The sequence below is a fragment of the Brachycentrus maculatus genome, unplaced genomic scaffold, assembly GCF_059751285.1.
Source record: "Brachycentrus maculatus isolate JH-2025_06_01 unplaced genomic scaffold, ASM5975128v1 h1tg000119l, whole genome shotgun sequence".
Lineage (NCBI taxonomy): Eukaryota > Metazoa > Arthropoda > Insecta > Trichoptera > Brachycentridae > Brachycentrus > Brachycentrus maculatus.
This window is the reverse complement of record NW_028280872.1, coordinates 2,650,525-2,670,645: the sequence shown is the minus strand read 5'-3', so window position 1 is coordinate 2,670,645 and position 20,121 is coordinate 2,650,525. Positions and strand designations below refer to the sequence as shown.

Sequence of the window (20,121 nt, the reverse complement as noted above, 5' to 3'; positions counted from 1 at the left end):
CTATATAAGTTATCCAATTTTATTATTATTATTATTATTTGAATGAGTAAAAAGGTAGCAAGATCAATAGAAAACAACACAAAGAACATGAAAATATTTAAACTCTTTATTATGCATAGGTAGATAAGCAAGTCTACCTACAGCGTAGATCATCACATGACGTTTGTGGAAAAATAATATTACAAAAAATCTAGGAGGCACTGACTATTTCATACTTTTCAAATTGGCGCCAGGAAATAAATCATTAAAATGTTACCAGTGAGAAGAATATAGAGCCGGGTACGTCGCTCACGACTACGGGGAAAATGTTTTTTTCGACTGGCTATTGTTTTGTGCTTGTGACAGATCATAACTGTAATGGACTGATTTCCTGGTTCTTCAGGTTTTAAACTAATGGGGTTAATCTGTTATGGAGGGAAAGGTTCGAGAAAATTATGATCAATACCAGAAGAATTCGTTTTGGAAGAAAAACAGTCGCGCAGTGCCGGGAAGACTGAGTCCTAGAAAAGAAGGTCGTCTCGCGAAGGTTATGTCGGGCTCTTCGTCCTTTCAAGACTTCCAGGAGAGTGTAAATGATGCCTGGGACGCGGGGGATGACGACATCGTCTGCGGAATGGCCGATACTAAAATATCTAAAGTCATATCGCTATCGGCGGCGCTGAACGTCATCAATTCGCATCGCAGTGAAACCAAATCGAGTGCCACAGCGGTTGCCAAAAGTGACACAAAGAAACCTGAAAGTGCCGAGAAAGGGAAGGATTCCTCTCCGAGCCATGCCGATCCCCCCGTGTCTCCTACAGCCCCCGCGCGACACTATCCAGGACGGCCGAGAGCCATAAGGTTCCCTACTCTAGCTGCTAAAGAAGAAAACTTCGAGTCTAAAATGGAAAGATTTAATCAGTTGCGGGAGTCAGAAGTCTTAGATCTTAATGAATTGAAGCAGTTGTGTTGGTCCGGTGTGCCAGTTAAGGTAATCAAGTTTTTCACTAATTTAATTCCACTAATATTACACTATTGAATTTGACTCAAGGAGAGGATTGCAAGTAAATTAGTTTCGATATTTGTAAATGATAAAATTTGATAATTTGACATATTTCAATTTCAATTTCAATTTATTTCAACAACAAAAAATTTATATATGCATAACAAACAATATTCAAGGCGTATATATTAAAAGTAAGCAAGAAGACTTAAAGGTGTAGAAGAATCTCGCCTCGGAAAACTCCTTCGGACACATGGGACAGATCAATATCCAATGTGATATTGATCAACATAGCGGTAGCTCTTCCTACAGGCATAACCATCGGCAGGTTGGTCCTGTGTATAGGAATGTGAAACAATCTATGTCGACGCTGTCTTAGGTAACTATCGGGAACATACGGACATTGTTCTGGATAATTTCAGGATTATCGATCACACCGCGCAACAATCGATAAAAATGCGTAATCAAATACACATTCCTTCTAGTCTCTAAACTATTGTAGCCAAGCATACCCTGGAGAAACTGGGTCGGGTAGAGCCAAGGATAATAGCCGTACTCTCTCATGTAGAGATACCTCGGAACCTTCTTTTTCAGAAAATTCTTTACCTATGTCAAGTTTATATCGACTCTGTTAAGAGAGCTTTATTGGTTTCCATTTTTCTGTATTAGTATATAAAATCATGGGTTAAAAAATATAGCTCTGAAAAACATGGGGCATAACCATGCCTGACATCTATGTACAGAGGGAATTACTATCCATAATTATATATTTTATTAAATATCGACTCTCACTCACTCCTTTCAAGAACGTCATAAATAAAAAATTGTCAATTTTGAGTTGTGCATGTTTTCGGAATGTCCAGAAAATGTACTAAATCCCAGCAAAAGCGGCATATTTTTAACTTAATATTACCCGCTACAGGGCAGAAAGTGTTGTTTTTGCATTTTGAAGAAAAGGTATTGTTTAATTATTTTTTGAAATATACTAATTATTTTTCAAATGGAGAAAAAACCTTCAGGTTTTACCTAAAAAGATCTGTTGCACAGTAAAAAGTTCAAGAAGTGACTTGATATTTATTTTTAATACATTGTGTTATATTTTTAAACTTTAAAAACGTTCTCCTGAAAAATCAAGTTTTTTGATTTATGACGTTCTTGAAAGGAGTGAGCGATATGTCACCTGTAAAGCTTAAATAAATAACTTACTATCTGAATGGTTTGTAACTGACTTACATGTGTTGTAATAAAATATTAATGTTTTTCTAAAACATAAGTGTTGAGGATAATTAATAAATGATGTCATAATTTTCTCAATATTATTAATATAATCATTTACTTTGTGGCTAGTCATTTTTACTTTTATAGATTTTTTACAAAAATTTAAGTAATATTAGTATATAACCACTCAGCGAGATTGTTTGTCTACCTATTTTGTGATGTACCCTTCGTCAGGACAATCACTACAACAGCATGCAAACAATGCTACATACGTCACTACCATAGCACTATTCACATACTTATAACTACATTAAATGTCGATCACATGTGATTTTGGTTGACCCGAGGACCAACATGCACTTGGGGTAAATGTCACAACCGATTCGATGAATGAGTTACACCCACAAAAATAGCACTAAATTATATTTATTTATTTATTCAAACGGCACAGGGACCTTTTACAATTGAATATAAAAACAATAAAGAACAGTGCATTTGTATTAAGTAATACATTTAGTAATACACAAAAAGATTGAAATATAGTTCAGTAGCTGTTAAGCTTTCTTTTAGTGTTTTATGAAGCAATTTCTTTCAACTGATTAATTATATTAGGTCTTTAGTAAACCAAGTTGGATACTCTTTGTTGTAGGGTGTGAAGGTTGGGTCATGAGAATTTATTGTTTCATAGAATATGGAATACAGTTTATCTATTGATTGTTCGATATTAACATCACAAAGATATGACCAATCAATACTTGTCAAATGGAGATTTATAGCATCGAAATCCCCTTTTTTTAATTAAGAGAGATTGCTTCTATAATTCAAATGTAACTTTGTTTTAAATTCACTATAAATATTTTATTGTAACTTAATTATAATGTCTACCAGTTTCGAAACTAACTGCTTCTTTATCAAGACTGATTAAATTATGAAATGGAAAATCACAATGTTAGTGCTTCAAATATAAATTATAAAAAAAAATAATTGATCGCTTCTAGTTTACGTAAGTTATGTGGAATGCTATACATATATTTTGAAAGCTGTCCCACCGCATGCCCAGATCTGATAGATCTGCTGTTGCTAAGCAATTTTTTTCTAACGTGAAACATGAAACAATATAAAATTTTATCCAGATTTTACTGTAAATTTACATTTAAAAGCTTTCAATATACCTGTCGCTGCCAATCTAAATAAATACAAGAATGTAAGCCCATCGCTAAATTGTCTAGAAGCACCCCAGTGTAGGCAGTGAAAGGGATAAGTGTTTAGTTAAATAAGTCAGCTAGATCCAATTCCGACCCGACGCTGGCCGGTACACAGACGCCCACAACCCCGACCAGCACAGCAGACAGACACGGAACAGTGCAAAGACATTTACAGAAGCAATATATAATAATAATGCAATATATAATATATAAATGTGTGTTTATCGACAGATAAGAGCCGTGACATGGCGTTTGCTCTCCGGGTACCTGCCCGCTAAAGCCGAACGGCGCCAGGAGGTCCTGGAGCGAAAGCGCCTCGACTACTGGCATCTAGTGAACCAGTACTATGAAGCCGAGAGAGACGACGAAACCTACAGACAGATCCACATCGACATACCGAGGATGAGTCCTCTGGTGGCCTTGTTCCAGCAGATCACGGTGCAGACCATGTTCGAGAGGATACTCTACATCTGGGCCATAAGGCACCCGGCCTCCGGCTACGTGCAGGGGATAAACGACCTGGTCACCCCGTTCTTCATGGTGTTCCTCCAGGAAGTGGTGCCGATCGGAGACGACCTGGACAACTGGCAGGTGGACTCGCTCACCCCGGAGCAGCAGCAGGTCATCGAGGCGGACTCCTTCTGGTGCCTTTCCAAGTTCTTGGACAGCATCCAGGATAATTACATATTCGCCCAGTTGGGCATTCAGCACAAGGTAATTTTAAATATTATATGTAGAGAGAATTTGTCCATATTAAATTCAAGTTATACTAGATTTAAGTTTTGTTCTGATATTTCTTGGTGGAACCGCATTTTAAATAAAAATTTATTTAGAACAGCCACTGTTCTAAATAAATTGTAGCAAAAATTTATAATAGTTAATGTGCGGAGTAATAACTCCTACCAACCATCAAGCAGAGAAAGCTGATGTATTTCGGAATGAAAATATCATCTTCTCCACCTAATCATACAAGGAAAGACTGAGGCGCAAAGAACTCAAGAACGCCCAAGGACACCATGGCTGAAAAACCTACGACAATGGTTTGGCTTCTGCCAAATCTCTGTTCCCAGCTGCAGCATCAAAATGGAAGATAGCCATGATGATCGCCGATCTTCGTTAGAAGAGGCACAGAAAGAAGTAATAATAATAATAAAACCCTTATCCGCACCCCAATGGTGCATAGGGCACTGCGTCATATAAACGCAGTGTTATCTTGATCGTTTGCACATGATGGAAAGGTGATCAGCCCTCCGCTTCAGGTACCAGTCCAGGGTATATTGAATAAATATGACAGAGAAAAAATCACTTATATTTATTTTACCCCCCTTGGGAATCGAACCCGGGACCTCCAGAACGGTAGCCGAGCGTGCTGACCATTACACTACGGAGGGGGACTCACAGAAAGAAGAAGAAGAATAAATACGCTTCCTTACTACACGCTGTTCCACAGTTGAACGGTTGTGTTTCTCTCGCACGCTAATACTTACACTCTATCGTTCCGATCCAGGATGACTCTTTCTTACGCGCATATCTTAACCTGTTGTAGGTGAATCAGTTGAAGGAGCTGATTCGCAGAATAGACCTCCCGCTCCACCAGCATCTGCAGGGCCACGGCGTGGACTACCTGCAGTTCTCCTTCCGCTGGATGAACAACCTGCTGACGCGCGAGCTGCCCCTGCCCTGCACCATCCGGCTGTGGGACACCTACCTGGCGGAGTCGGACGGCTTCGCCACCTTCCAGCTGTACGTGTGCGCGGCCTTCCTGCTGCACTGGCGCGACCGCCTGCTGCGCGAGCGGGACTTCCAGGGCCTCATGATCCTGCTGCAGAACGTGCCCACGCACAACTGGCAGGACTCGCACATCGGGGTGCTCGTGGCCGAGGCGTACCGGCTCAAGTTCGCCTTCGCCGACGCGCCCAACCACCTGCAGAGCCCCGAGAACAGCGCCCCGAGCGCCGGCGCCAGCTCCAGATGACGTGCAGATCTGCTCGCTCGGTTCACGTCCAAGGTTTTGGTCGTTTGATGATGGGATTTTTCAGGGTATAGGCGGGATTTAAGACGGTTCAGGTAAATTAAGTATGTGGTGTCTATTATGGTGGGGACTGACCGGAGACGTTTAGTCATAATGTAATGTGTCGGGTAGTGGTCCCGTGGTTAGTTTTGCGGACTCTTAAGTCAGAGTTTCTCGGTTCGAACCCACTCTACCACAATTTAATACCTATTTCTAATAATGAGCCGCTTAGGCTCACAGAAATAGTATGAAATTGAAGTATTTGTGTAAATAATGAAAAGACAAATATTTCTCTTTAATTAACACGTTACGATGCGAGCATACATATAGTCAGTACAGCGAGCCGAGCTCATTCCGAGTACTCCATCCGATGTTCGGATGCTCGCCGCGAATGTTACGTTACGACCAAATGCTCCGGTCAGTCCCCACCTTTAAGTGTCGTTGAGATGTTTCCGTAAAACTGACTTCCTTCAATTTATCACCTTCGTTCTTTGTATCGATACAAGGAAATGATTTACCAAAACATTTTCAAGATTCGGTAAATGTTTTTAACTACCATTTCTTAGTGGAATTACATCATAATGATATGATGAAATTCTGATTTTAATGTGTACTGTTCTACAAAATAATATCATTATCAGTTGATGATATAGACAAATGGGCATTTCTCTCATTACACTCGCATAATTTGGATCTGCCGTGTTCTTCGTGTCATTACTACACTAAAAATGATCTAAAAATCCTTTGTAAAAAGAGATTCAAACTTTATTGGAGTCATTATCTGGCGCATAATAGTGAAACATAACCTACATAGATGAAAGGATGCCTGTATGGGTTTTGTAACGATTTTGTATTGATATTCATACATTGAATGTGCCGAGTACACGTTGTATGGGAATAGAATATATTAATCGAAATTGCTGTGGTTTTTTTCACTCACTAAACTGTTATTTCCTACATTGTATAGAGCATTTTCGTATATAAAAATAATATTGATTCAGAAAGAGCCGCATCAAGTTCCATTATAAACGTTTTCATATATACTAGAAAGGGTAGATCAATATAAATATGGGGCTGCCAACAGCCAACTAAACTGACCAGTGGGGCCATTCCTAAAAGAATAAAGTCAGGATAGAAATGGCAAGAATCTGCTACTTTAAATTGCATGATCTTCTCAGTAATAGAAGGTTTAACGCGGCAGGCGTTGAAGAATTGTGCGATGCCATTTTTAGTGCTTCTATATCACTTCGAAGACTGGACTCCCACCCGAGCTACTGCAAAGAAGATTGAAGCATTCAAAATGTGGTGCTATAGAAGAATGCTCGAAATATCACGGGTTGAGAGAATTTAAAACTAAGATGTTTTAAGACACATCGCTCACTCCTTTCGAGAACGTCATAAATCAAAAATTGTCAATTTTCAGTTGTGCAAGTTTTCGGAATGCCCAGAAAATGTACTATATCCCAGCAAAAGAGACATATTTTAAACTTAATATTTACCCGCTACAGGGCAGAAAGTGTTGTTTTGCATTTTGAAGAAAAGGTATTGTTTAAGTATTTTTTTAAATATAAATAATATTTTTCAAATGGAGAAAAAACTTCAGGTTTTACCTAAAAAGATCTGTTGCAAAGTAAAATGTTCAATAAATGGCTTGATATTTATTTTTAATACATTGTATTATATTTTTAAACTTCAAAAACGTTCTCCTGAAAAATCAAGTTTTTTGATTTATGACGTTCTTGAAAGGAGTGAGCGACATGTGAAAATTGAGAGAAGTTATATAAATACTATGAAGAAAAGAAAGCTAGAGTTCTTTGGTCATTTTATGAAATAATACATATTTTATTATAAGGCAGAGATAGGAAGAAGACGTCTTTAAAACTTCAGAGAGTGGTTCCACTAAGGATAACCTTCAGCGTGGGCCGGCGCAGTAAGAATAATAATTAAATTACAATTATCTAATTATCAAATCTTATCCTTCCTCTTATATTCCTGATATTATTCATCACATCCTTGTATAAGAGATATTATGTTTGATTTTAGTTTTGTTATAGCTATATTTTAAGTATGTAGTGTTAGTTATAATTTCCATATATTATTTTTTGTATGCAATAAAAATGTATTGTCAATAGAAATCTATCATTATATCACTATTTATACCTTGATTGCCATTTGTAAAAGTGGTCATATGATTTGGTCGCCTTCTTGAGAAATACTTGAACTGAAATAATTTACTTGTTATATGTTGTTGATTTGTTATTAAATTTAACGTGATTGAATTGATTGTGTATTACAAAATGAAGCCATGATTATAGGAGCTCAATATGTTGCCAGTTGTCTGAAAGTAAATATACAAAGAGTTAGGCAAAAAATGATATCAACCTTCAGTTAGGTGTAAATTTAAATGCATGTAAATTTTTTGAACAACATAATTTTTTGTTTTCAATTATGGGATTTTGTTGTATAAAACGACATTTATATTCTACTACTGGCAAGAAGCTTTAAAGGCCACTCATCACTTACGGATGATATATTATAAAATTAATTCAGTAATCTAATTTTTGTACATTTTTTATAATCTAATTGTATCAATTTTATAAAGTTTTATCATTTATAAGTAAAGCGTTGATTGTAAAATAAATACTTACTTTGCAATTCCCCTCGTGTTAAAATCTGATTTGAGAATATCGTGATCATGATGAAATCAAATTTCAATGTTTAAAAATGCATATTGTACAATATTTTGATACATGTTTTACTGAAATTAATCAATTTAATTTGAGTTATTTTTGTATTCCATATGGCATAATACATGAAATTGGTAACTCAATTTGTGAATGATGTAATTTTTTGCTTGTAATAGTAAAACAGATATTGTTAAATGGGAGAACCTCGAATTTTCCCGTAATCTGAAGATATTAAAAATTTATAATTATTTCACTCTGGACAATAACAATGTCTTAGTTGAAGAACATTCTTCTTCTTCTGCTTGGTGTAGGCCTTGTGGACTGTTTTTAAGAGGGATTAGCCTCCTGCGATGTCGATTTCCAGCTGTCAATCCATCTCTTTGGTGGTCTGCCCGGGAGTCGTCTCTTAGGGTTGGCCGTGCAGTGCAATGTGGGGGAGTCTGGATGGTTTCATTCTCCTCACATGCGCGTACCATTGTCTCCTTCGTTGCCTTCCCCACCTAATGACATCTTCGATCTTGCATATTTCCTCTTATCCTGGTGTTCCTTATTCTGTCTCGTAGACTCTTGCCAGATATGCTTCTTAGAGTCTTCATTTTTAAACTCTAAGCGTATTTTTTGTGACTACGGTGTCCGCTCTGCTTTCGACCCCTTATGTCATGATGGGTTGCACACAAGTTTTGTATATTTTAATTTTGCTTTACACATTGTTCTTCATATAATTTTGTAATGTGTGTTATGTAATTTGTTGGGATTGTAATGTGAACTAAGAAAGAGTAATGCTGAAATATACTAGCAGCTTGAAACAGTCCACTCGAGCACGGCTGCTAGCCTGTTTCCGCCCTTATATGAAACTTTTTCCCTTTTTTTTATCAAACAAAAAAGATCCCGGAACTCACTTCATCTCGAGCTTTTTACTAAAAAAAAATATTTCATTATAATACCATATTTTATCATTTTGACGAATTATATAAATATAGATTGTAATAACGTGAGCGCAAACATTGTTTCGTCTAATTGATTTTGAAAATAATAATAAAATATTTTAAATAAAAATATAAAAAGTGCTAGAACGCCGTTCCACCGCGTTACTTGAAAAAAAAGCCGTGAAAAAATCCAATAAAATTCTGTAAATGGACAACCTGCTGTGCTTGGAATAAAAACTCTTTTCTCGTGATATTTGGGCTTTCTTTTATAGTGCCTTTTTCGACGCTCTATCTTTCTTTGTGGTAGGTCGGGTGAGAGTCCATAGTTGGCTTTGGAAGCCACAGAGAAGCGCTAAAAAGATGTAGTATTTTTTGACATCTCATCAAAGATGAAGAAGAATATGGAAGTCTGGGCATTTACGGGGCTGACGACTGTCATAGGCTGGTTTAAGTGATCACTTTACACACGTGTAACATTCACCAATTCTACCCATTATTGACAACCACACTACTCAAATTCTTGGAAGTTCTGTATATATAAACCAATTTAGAAACCTTGTTCTTGAATCACTAGAACTTCACTAGAGACATGTATTGGTGAGATGCAAAGAAGCTTTTTACTAAGCAGAAACTCTTATATTAGTATGTGAGGTCCGAATCCTGGATTATAATAACACACATGAGAAACGCCAGAAAATACCATTTTAATTTTTATTATTTAAGCTTATAATTTGACCAGACAATTTATTTACAACATTTTTAGTGTGTCCATATTCTTCTTCATCTTTGATGAGATGTCAATAACTCCTGTAATTGGAGATAATCCAGATTTTGTGAACAAGTATTTGGACACACTCAAAATTTTGTAAAAAGATGAAGCATCAAACAGACAAGTTGTCCCCGTTGTTTGTTATCTGCATATCTCCAAATATCTATTGCTGCTCCGTTATTTGTGATTTTTGAATCCTTTGAACAAGCGTCAAGAGAGTCTGACGCTAATATATATTTTTCTTAAACGCCTACTAAATATTTATCCATCACAAGTCTAAATAATTGTGATTTTATATTTATTAAATTATAATTCAAATACTTCAATTTATTTTTCATAATTTCGATCGAATTTTTACTAACTAACTAAACTAACTAACCATCACGCCGCTTCCCCGCAGGGGTAGGCAGAGAGAATAGAATGCCACACCACTCTGTCTTTGCAAACATTCTTCGCCTCTTCTACATTCATGCATCTCATACATACCCGACGATTATTACGACTCCTGACCCGGCCGCTTTCAAGTATTTGACATACCTGATTGTGCCAGGTTTTCCTCGATCTTCCTTTGCTTCTTTGTCCAACTACAATCGCCTCATAAATTTGTTTAACCGTTTTTTCCTCACTCATACGTTCCACATGTCCAAACCATCTCAAACGAATTTTTACTGCGTCCGATATTGTTTTGTAATTGTGTTGATTTGTAATTTCTGTGAAATATCCATTACTTTTACACTTTTGTATTATTCGTCCACAGTTTGGAGTCAAACTTCTCCCGAACTATTAAAACTGAGAAAAATAAAATATCATAGTTATAAGCGAACTTTTTAATATGTGTGTATAAGTCATGAAAAAATATGTATATGTTCACATTGAAGTAGATATACGTTTTACATACTTACAGCTTTAAAATGAGCATTACAGAAGCAATGTTAGAAGAAAAACAACTTTTTCTTTTCCATTGTGTGTAAATTTGATGTACTATGAATTTATTATTAAATATCATTATATGAATTGAGTATAATACAAATGCCTTATGGTAGATAAAGCTATTGAGATTAAAGAATTTCATCAAAAATTGTGTTTTCAAAAAAGCATATCTATAATAAGTATTATTTTCAAAATATTTACAAGAATTTCCAGTATATATTTAACTGTTACATATTCAGCGCGAACGCACAACCTCTATGTCTCGTGTAATTTACTATCAAGTTAGCACAGCACCCATCCGACTGCACTGGGTGACACCCCAATGCTCTAATGTGCAAAGGCGAATAGCTGCAAGTTAAAAAACAGTAGTTTTGAGATAAACGAGTTTAAATTAACTTAAAATGATGCGTTTTACCAACACATGTATCAAATGAATACAATTTCAAGGCTATTCGGATAATGAATATCTCGGTGAAGGAAAGAGATAGAGCAAAGTCTGTGATTGTATATGATAGAGGCTAGTTATAAGAATGCTTTGAGCCGTGTTCGCCAAACAGCCGCAACTTGAGTTACGGCTAGTAGCCTTTACACGTTAGAATACTTGTTAATATTGAAAACACAAAGGATGATTATATAATCACTTGAAACTAAACCGTCAAACCAAATTAAAAAGGAATTTGATTGGTAAATAAATAAAACAATTCATCGTAATGATCAGGTGTAATTTATTATAATATAATACAACAACATATTTATATAGAAGCGCCTAAGAATCAAGAAAAATATTACAGAAAATCTTAACAAAAGTATACAAGTTTAGAACTGAGCAGATGAACTAATAAATATGTTAGTTATTTTAAATAAATCTGCGTAATCGTTTCAGTTTCAATAGTATCACGCAATCAGAAAGTATTTAAAACCAAGAGAAAATATAAAGGATTACACATGTATTAGTGTCATGCCGGTGTTATCAAATGATTTCAATTTAGATTACATACTTATTACTGTCATCAATCAAAAGCGAGAATTTCAAGTATTATCAAAGACATTTCAGTTCCAGACTTGGGGCATTTCCAGACTACATATCGTGGGTATACTGGCAAAAAACGTCAACTCTAAAATCCCTGTTATTTAAAGCTTTTAGCCTGAATTACCTTTTACCGGCTATTAAACTTAAAGTTGAATTTATTTTTAAAACCACATATGTATATCGCTCACTCCTTTCAAGAACGTCATAAATAAAAAATAGTCAATTTTCAGTTGTGCTTGTTTTCGAAATACCTAGAAAATGTACTATATCCCAGCAAAAGAGGCAAATTTTTAACTTAATATTTACGCGCTACAGGGCAAAAAATGTAATTTTTGCATTTTGAAGAAAAGGTATTGTTTGATTATTTTTTCAAATATGCTAAATATTTTTCAAATAGAGAAGAAACCTTCAGGTTTTACCTAAAAAAGATCTGTTGCACAGTAAAAAGTTCAATAAGTGGCTTGATATTTATTTTTAATACATTGTGTTATATTTTTAAACTTTATAAACGTTCTCCTGAAAAATCAAGTTTTTTGATTTATGACGTTCTTGAAAGGAGTGAGCGATATATGACATTTCCAACTACTTAGTGTATTCTACCAGTTTATAGAAAGTTGAAAACTTTATAATACTGCATCAAAATTGCATATTTTTGACTTAACGTTTTTTTTGCCAGTACACCCGGGATATGATGTCTAAATATAAAAATATAACTGAAGATTAGACAGAGTTATGTGAACCTAACCTTTTGAGGTAACATGTTAACAATTTAATGCAAAATCACTAGAAATCATCAAGATTGATGATTGATAATACAGAGACATTCCCTTTGTATCGTCAATCATCAACTGTATGATGTGTGTGGATTTGTCAGTAGATTATTTATCAAGTTTGTAGAAATATGATGTTTGGACATGTTTTTGAAGGCCTCGTTATGTCGGAAGTCAAATTTCCTCATCTCGACTATCAAAATGAGTACACTGTCATTTAAACTTATGGGTATTTTTACTTTCCAGTTTTTTTTATCCACCTATGGTGGATGCACAACCGTCTGCCTCTATAGTGTTGCGGTTAGCGTGTTTGGTCACCGTACTGGAGGCCTCGGGTTCAATTCCCGGAGAAGCAAGAGATTTTTGCACTTTAATATTTGTTTCTTATCACACTGAATTGTACCGTGCGAATAAGCGCAGGACTGATCGCCTTGTCTTCATATATATGTAATTAACGATCAGGTTATTTTTGCATTAATCTGATGCAGTGCCCTATGCACCATTGGTTGGCAGAAAGGGTCAGTAGAAGAGTGGTGAATTGTTATAAAACACGTGTTTTGATAATTTTATATTTAATTTGGGGCTTTTGGTTGAATACATTATCAACTACACAATGTAGGCTTGAAAATTTCAGAGAAGTAAAAAAAATAATTGGTACATCAATAGGTGTTGTAATATATATTGATGACCCACGCACATGTTACAGGGAGGAGAAGTAAATGCTCCTATTATTTTTACAAACCTGTATATTCATGTCCCCTTCCACAAAGTGACGATGCGCTGGATCCGGTGTTGATCACGCGTTGGCCAATGCCAAAATTGCCGGTCTGTATTTTCCGATTCGGATCAACATCAATAAATAAAGTCATAGATTTAAAATATTTTATTTTTTCAACTAGCCATCTTGAATCATCGGATAGATATTCAAGATCGGATTTTACGAGCACAATATGAAGGTGGTTCGGCAACACATAAATATTATTAAATACCGTTTCTAAACTTCAAAACTTATAATATATAAATAATGTTTTTGCATGTTCCCCGACATTGACATTGAACTGATGATATGCGACATGAGATACTCCAAAATTGATCAGTAATTAGGTGGTGATTCAAAGGGATTTTTTTTGATCACGTAAACAATAAATCGGGCCAGCTGTTATTTGCTATCATCAACTCTCAATCTTCTGTTGAGAGCCCTCAAAACGGAGTATTGTAAAATCATTAACACGTTTGTAAAGAATACGCGGGTTGATAGTCTCTCAATTTTCTTATGAATTAATAATAATAATAATAAAACCCTTATCCGCACCCCAATGGTGCATAGGGCACTGCGTCATATAAACGCAGTGTTATCTTGATGGTTTACACATGAAGGAAAGGTGATCAGCCCTCCGCTTCAGGTACCAGTCCAGGGTAATATTGAATAAATATGACTGAAAAAAAAAATCACTTATATTTATTTTACCCCCCTTGGGAATCGAACCCGGGACCTCCAGAACGGTAGCCGAGCGTGCAGACCATTACACTACGGAGGCGGACAGAATTAGTAGGGTTTATACCACATTACAGATACTTGAGATATTAATTCAATCAAATTGAAAATATATATGATTTAAAAATAAATAAGGCAAAAATATTATGTCTCGTTGGAGTTGAAAAATGCTCTAATGTGTATATACATAAACAGCGTAAGTTTTGAACATATGTAATAATCAACATGCCAATAATAAAATTTCTTATCGATAACGTACTAAACTACAATCACAAGAGCAGTTCCGATAAATCTAACCGCTTTTCAGTTGTCCCTCGTGGAAAAGTAAAGTTCCTCGAATCCCAAACAAAGAATGAAAGAGGAACATGTGTCGACATATCGCCGAGTGACAAGTCTGTGAAATGGAGTTCTGCGTCTTCCCGACTCTATTCGCCGACAACTGTACATACTTCACTTCGCTTCAAATAATTTACAATATATATATATTTGTCGGTACTTATTGTTAAAAATTTACAAACTTGAAACATCGTTATATATATTTAAGTTCAAACATTTGTTTACAATAATATTTTTAAATCTACAGCTCAATATGAGCTTTTTATATTACAAAATGTGAAAATAATCCCTTTCAAGGTACTGCCACTTTTTACAGAAAGCATTTAGTTTATATTTATTACAATTATTAAGGGCTTCCTGGCAGTGGAGGGGGTCAGCTAGCAGTTTCAATGTAATTGTTGCGTAACTCAAAATCTCATTCAGAGGACTGACAAGACAGCCCGGGAGACATCCTCCCTATCGTCAAATTAATAGCCTTTTTCGCAATATGTTTTGTATCGACAATTTTACCAAATGGAGTGAAAATGGTTACATATTAACAGCTTTGGAATAAGCAAACGAAATATGAACACTTTCGTTAGTGATGAAACGACCACGGATTGACAATTGCAAATGGATTTTTAAAATTTCTTTAATATATTGTATTAATTTTCAATAATAGATGATAAAAATGAATGGGTTTTATCAATCATCATGGCGAATTAAAATTTCAGGTTTCAATGAGTGCAAAAAACACTTTTATTTAATTTTTTCAAATTTTAATGTCATTTTACAACCTCAAATACAATATCTAGTTTATTTATAGATTTGGCGTTTAATTTGTACAACTGTATTTTAATTTACATATTAAATATTCAATCAAACACTGATTTATAGAGTCTACTAAATTTGTATTTTATTATTAAAAACACAAAAATAAAATTTGTTTGTGACAATTGTTTCGCCTTCTTATGGTATCTTCAAACAAATGTCAACTTAACAAGGAGAAACAACTGTCACAAATTTTACTTTTACTTGTTTTTAAAAGTCAGCGTTTGATTTTAATATTTAATATACAAAGAATATTATTTAGTATTCACACAAAATTTTATTTTCGTCATGTATTTGGTATTTACGACACAGATAGTCACTATAGCCACTTATTTTTGAGTTGGTTGAAAAAGATTAATTAAAAAAAAAAAAAAAGATTGAAGAGAAAAAGCCAACCTATATTTGAATGAATCAAACTTGATCCTTTCATCACTAATCTCAGTATCTATTCATTGTAACTGCAGACAGTTGGTAGAATTCTATTTAAAAAATGTAAGTAATATATCCAAAATTAAAGAAGCTTATTGGATTGAATTCTACATTTGTTTACATATTATATATACGCGTTTCGTCTTATTAAGACATTATCAAACTTTTATCAAGATGAAACGCGTCACATATTATCATATATCGTAGTCATACGGGAGAAAGTGACCAAGAACATTTTTTACAAAAACGTGATCATTGACTATTTGATATCTTACTAGCTTAATATTGCCCTGAAAAAAATCCCAAAAGATATTAAACTTGGAAGTATAATATATTGACTTGTTAACAATGACTAACTGCATTATTTATTGATTTGGTGTTTAATTTGTAGAACTCCATTTTAATTTATGTATTAATTTTAAATCAAACACAGATTTTTTGAGTCTACTAACTTAGTAAATTTAAAAAAATCTGTGTTTGATTTAAAATTAATACATAAACTAACTGCATTGATGTTTATTTTCTTGCCAACCAAAAGTGACTTAAATGGCCCTTCTGAACATTTTACGTTTTGTTAGTCACTTTCTCCTGTACGACTACGATATATGTAAATAAAAGTAGAATTCAATCCAATACACTTGTTAAATTTTGGATATATGTATTACCCAAAATTGTTAGTATCATCAGTAGAGCAGCAATTTAAAATTAACCAAGACTGTTGTCGAGGTTTCCTATGAGGTGTGGCTTGCCCAGTCAGTCGCAGTAGGGGGTAGGCAGTTGCAGTGGACGGGTAGTTGGTAGCAGCTAGTTGGAGGCCGCGGTGACCTGCGAACTGTTGGTCAGATTCTGCTCTCCGGCCGCTTGCTTGCAGAACTCGCTGAGGTGCCTCACCTGCCCAACAATCAATTAATTATTACTTCGGATAAATCAAAATCCACATCGTCCGCCGTGGAGGTCATCTATTACAGTAAAACCTCTATCTATCATTTTTAAAGGGACCTATTAAAATATACTATGAATGCGGGATAAAGAAGTCAATACACAAGGAGATACGATCGAGTGAAGACACCGTCCTCCCAATCTGCATAACCATTAGTAGGTGGAAATTTCAAGACTACAAGTTATAGGTGTTAATAAGTGTATTTATTAAAAAAAAATACAAAGTTGAACAGAACCCAAAGATCTTTAGACCTCTTTTGCTGTCTATCACACAAGCTTTCGATAGTCTGTATCCCACACGTTGAAATATTGTCGTCGAATGTAACAAAATTGAGAAAATAAAAAAAAAGTAAAAAAAACAGACAAATTATATAAAATATGTATTATAATTCAAACGAATGCGGTAAAATGGTGGATAGAAACGATTGATACAATCTATTTTTGTATGAAATAAATTCGGGGTAGAAGGAATAAACCACACATCCGGGAAAACGATTTGGAAATAACTTTATGCCAATATCTATCCATTTATTTTCTTCAAACCCTCATCTGCACCCGATGGTGCATAGGGCACTGCGTCATATAAACGCAGTGTTATCTTGATCATTAACACATGAAGGAAAGGTGATCAGCCCTACGCTTCAGGTACCAGTCCAGGATATTGAATAAATATTAGAGTGAAAATCACTTATATTTATTTAACCCCCCCCCCTGGGAATTGAACCCGGGATCTCCAGAACGGTAGGTAAGCGTGCTGACCATCACACTATGGAGGCGGACGAATGAATTAATTATTACTTTAGATAAATCAAAATCCACATCTTCCGCCGTGGAGGTCCTTTTTTTTATTTTTAAAATGTAACACGATTAAATCAAATTGGCTTTATTTAGACTGGAATTGTGGAAAAATTCTGTGGCAGTCAACTTATTAAGTAATAGAAGAAGAAGCATATTAAAATGTAATATGTTAATAATTAATAAACAAAAGGTAGTGTGTGAAGTTAGTCAACGAGTGGTGTTCTCAGTTAGGACAAAAAGAAACATCACAATGAGCAGTCAGTTTGTACTGGGGAGGGCTGGTCGCAGTGCCATACTGTGTTGTACTTTGGGAATTGACCGCGCATTGCTATGTCGGTATTGCACACCCTCTAGGTGAAGATTAGTGAAGGGTGCGGATGTAGAAGAGCAGCCGTATTTACTCACAGCGACATAAGAATTATGAAATATATATTACATCAGACGCAGCCGAGTGAGTGGAGCTGGCGGGGGACTGCTTCCTTCTCTCCGCTGACCGCGACGAGCCGCTCCGGGAACTGCTTCTGCAATGTGAGGTCGAGGGTTTTGTATGGAGGATAACCAAACACTAATCCACTAACAATAACTGTGACGCACTCGCTCGCAAACCAAGTCACATCCTTGGAGGACCACTACTGGACTCCGAGAAGGTGAAGCTTGGTGGTAAGCCACCAAGACAGGTGTTGAGCAGAAGAAGGTTACAATAGACCTAATATGGTCGCAGTGACATAAGGAATGCAAGATCCCTTGACCTAACAAATAAAAGAGGTAGAGGTGAGTCTCTTCCTTGTTACCCCCGCAGTGACGTACCTGTACTTACTTTACTTTGCATGTACCTCTGGATTCTTCTTCACCCATATGGGTTTTGTCTTATGGTATTATAGTCTTGGCAGTTTTGTTAGCCAGTCGCCCCATAGATATCCCAAAGGTCACCTATGAGCCGGCAGTCCTGCACCATGTGTCTGATGGTCTGCTCAGCTCGACACTCCTTAACCTGTTAACCGGGCGGTCCGCTGTCCAATTACGCAACTTGTAACGGGCGCGAATACTGATTCACTCCGTGTCTTCAATTCATGTCGAGACATGTATGGATGACTAATACCTTTGTTGTTCGAAAAATATATGTCCATATATTTTTTTTTTAAACCCTTATCCGCACCCAAATGGTGCATAGGGCACTGCTTTATATAAACGCAGTGTACCAGTCCAGGGTAATATTGAATAAATATTACAGTAAAAAAATCACTTATATTTATTTGACCCCCCTGGGGATCAAACCCGGGACCTCCAGAATGGTAGCCGAATGTGCTGACCATTACACTACGGAGGCGGACATGTATAAATAATATAATAAACATATATTTCAAGGACGTATTCATATGTCTACCCGTACCCGATATTGTTTACGTTTGACGTATTTATGCATCCCGCCCGGTTAACAGGGTAACCTTGCTCTGTTTTTAATGTGCTTTGGGCCAGATTGGATACTTGCTACTGGAAATGTTGGGTCCACGGTTGATTGTTTGATGAGCGTACCTGTCGTGGGTGGAGGGCGGCGCGAGGGACGCGAAGCACTCGGCGCAGACCCTCACGGGGTTGAAGAGCTGCTCGTTGGGAAGGGGAGTGGTGTTCTCCGAGCATTCCGCGCAGAAGATGCGCCCACAGCTTCTACATTGTAACATAAACAGGTCATGTAGCGCTTCCAATCCCGGCTATATTCAATATATTAAGCCATGGCCAACCTTTTCAGCAGCCGGGCCAGATTTTAGAAATGACATTATACACCAGGCCGTAGAACAAAAAAAAACATTTAGTGTCTAAATTTTTTTTTTTGAAGATACAACGAAAATGAGAATCAAACATATTTATTAAATTAGAGTTAGGTAATACAAAAATTGTCAGAAAACTTCTCAGTTCTTCTGTTACTCTTCTTTTCTTAGATCCAACGTCTACTTGACGCCATTATATAGGTCTTGAAATTGTCACAACAGTGAAATACTTCCATATATGGGATATGATACGAACTACGCACGGCGAAATGTTCTTTTGGTGGTTTTATGTACACTTAAAGAAAAAATATGTGAAATGCTCCGCGGGCCGCAAGTAGACACCCGGCGGGCCGCGGGTTCGCCACCCTTGTATTAAGCCAACACATATTCAACTAACTAACCAACTAACCATAACGCCACACCAGTTTGTCTTCGTAAACATTCTCATTTATTCACAACACCTTAAGCGCGTCTCCAATGCCGTGTTTGCCAGACTGACCATACAAAATTAGCGCGTAAATGTGCTCATATTTGTGTGTGTTTCTTTTTATGTCCAGCAATTATTGTAATAATTTGAAATATGGAATACATTTGTACTTATTTAACACTGCAGTGTTCAAATGTGGTAAGTCTTTATAATATCCTTTAAATATATATGCAAAAAATACTATGTGTGCTTTTACTTTTCTTATTTTCTTAAAATACTAATATCTCCTGGCACTTAAAGGGTTAATACTAATAATCAATAAAAAGAAAAAGAAAATATTTGTCTCCTCTATGCTGGCGGAAATGTAGCGCATATTTTACAACCGCAGTACGCATCACAGTCATTATCTGTCAGATCCAATTGAAATGAATGAATCAATCTAAAAAAGGCTCTTATTCTTCTTCTAACCCGTATCCGCGCTCAATGGTGCATAGGGCTCTGTTTCATATTAATGGGTAATAATTATCTCGACCGTTGACACAACGGCGTTAACGATCAAGAGGTTACTTTTTGGCAAACATTGGGAATAAGCT

General features: G+C 35.9%; 2 protein-coding genes across 9 annotated transcripts in view; one reads left to right on the top strand and one right to left on the bottom strand.

Annotated features, from left to right (window-relative positions):
• Positions 1-320: 320 nt before the first annotated feature.
• On the top strand, positions 321-5,520 carry Tbc1d22 (TBC1 domain family member 22). The gene is made up of 3 exons (XM_088259787.1): positions 321-970; positions 3,637-4,119; positions 4,952-5,520. Exons 1-3 carry the CDS (start codon positions 410-412, stop codon positions 5,378-5,380), a joined length of 1,473 nt encoding a protein of 490 aa, XP_088115913.1. The 5' UTR covers positions 321-409; the 3' UTR covers positions 5,381-5,520.
• Positions 5,521-15,095: 9,575 nt separating this feature from the next.
• LOC148309657 (phosphatidylinositol-3,5-bisphosphate 3-phosphatase MTMR4) overlaps positions 15,096-20,121 on the bottom strand; it is a 144,942-nt gene continuing 139,916 nt past the window's right edge. For 6 of the 8 annotated variants that reach the window (XM_088259784.1, XM_088259785.1, XM_088259780.1 and 3 more), the window contains 3 exons: positions 18,869-19,000; positions 17,772-17,856; positions 15,096-16,489 (listed from right to left, as the gene is read on the bottom strand). In XM_088259784.1, coding sequence (XP_088115910.1) covers positions 16,403-16,489; positions 17,772-17,856; positions 18,869-19,000 — 304 coding nt within the window. In that variant the 3' untranslated portion in view covers positions 15,096-16,402. The remainder of the gene's footprint in view (positions 16,490-17,771; positions 17,857-18,868; positions 19,001-20,121) is intronic. The other 2 variants (XM_088259786.1, XM_088259782.1) reach the window with 1 other exon arrangement.

Bases quoted from the DNA above. Each gene is read 5' to 3' on its own strand.
- Tbc1d22 (XM_088259787.1), top strand. From the start codon at position 410: ATGGAGGGAAAGGTTCGAGAAAATTATGATCAATACCAGAAGAATTCG. The intron at 971-3,636 runs GTAATCAAGTTT...GTTTATCGACAG, and splicing joins GGTCCGGTGTGCCAGTTAAG to ATAAGAGCCGTGACATGGCG. The intron at 4,120-4,951 runs GTAATTTTAAAT...AACCTGTTGTAG, and splicing joins AGTTGGGCATTCAGCACAAG to GTGAATCAGTTGAAGGAGCT.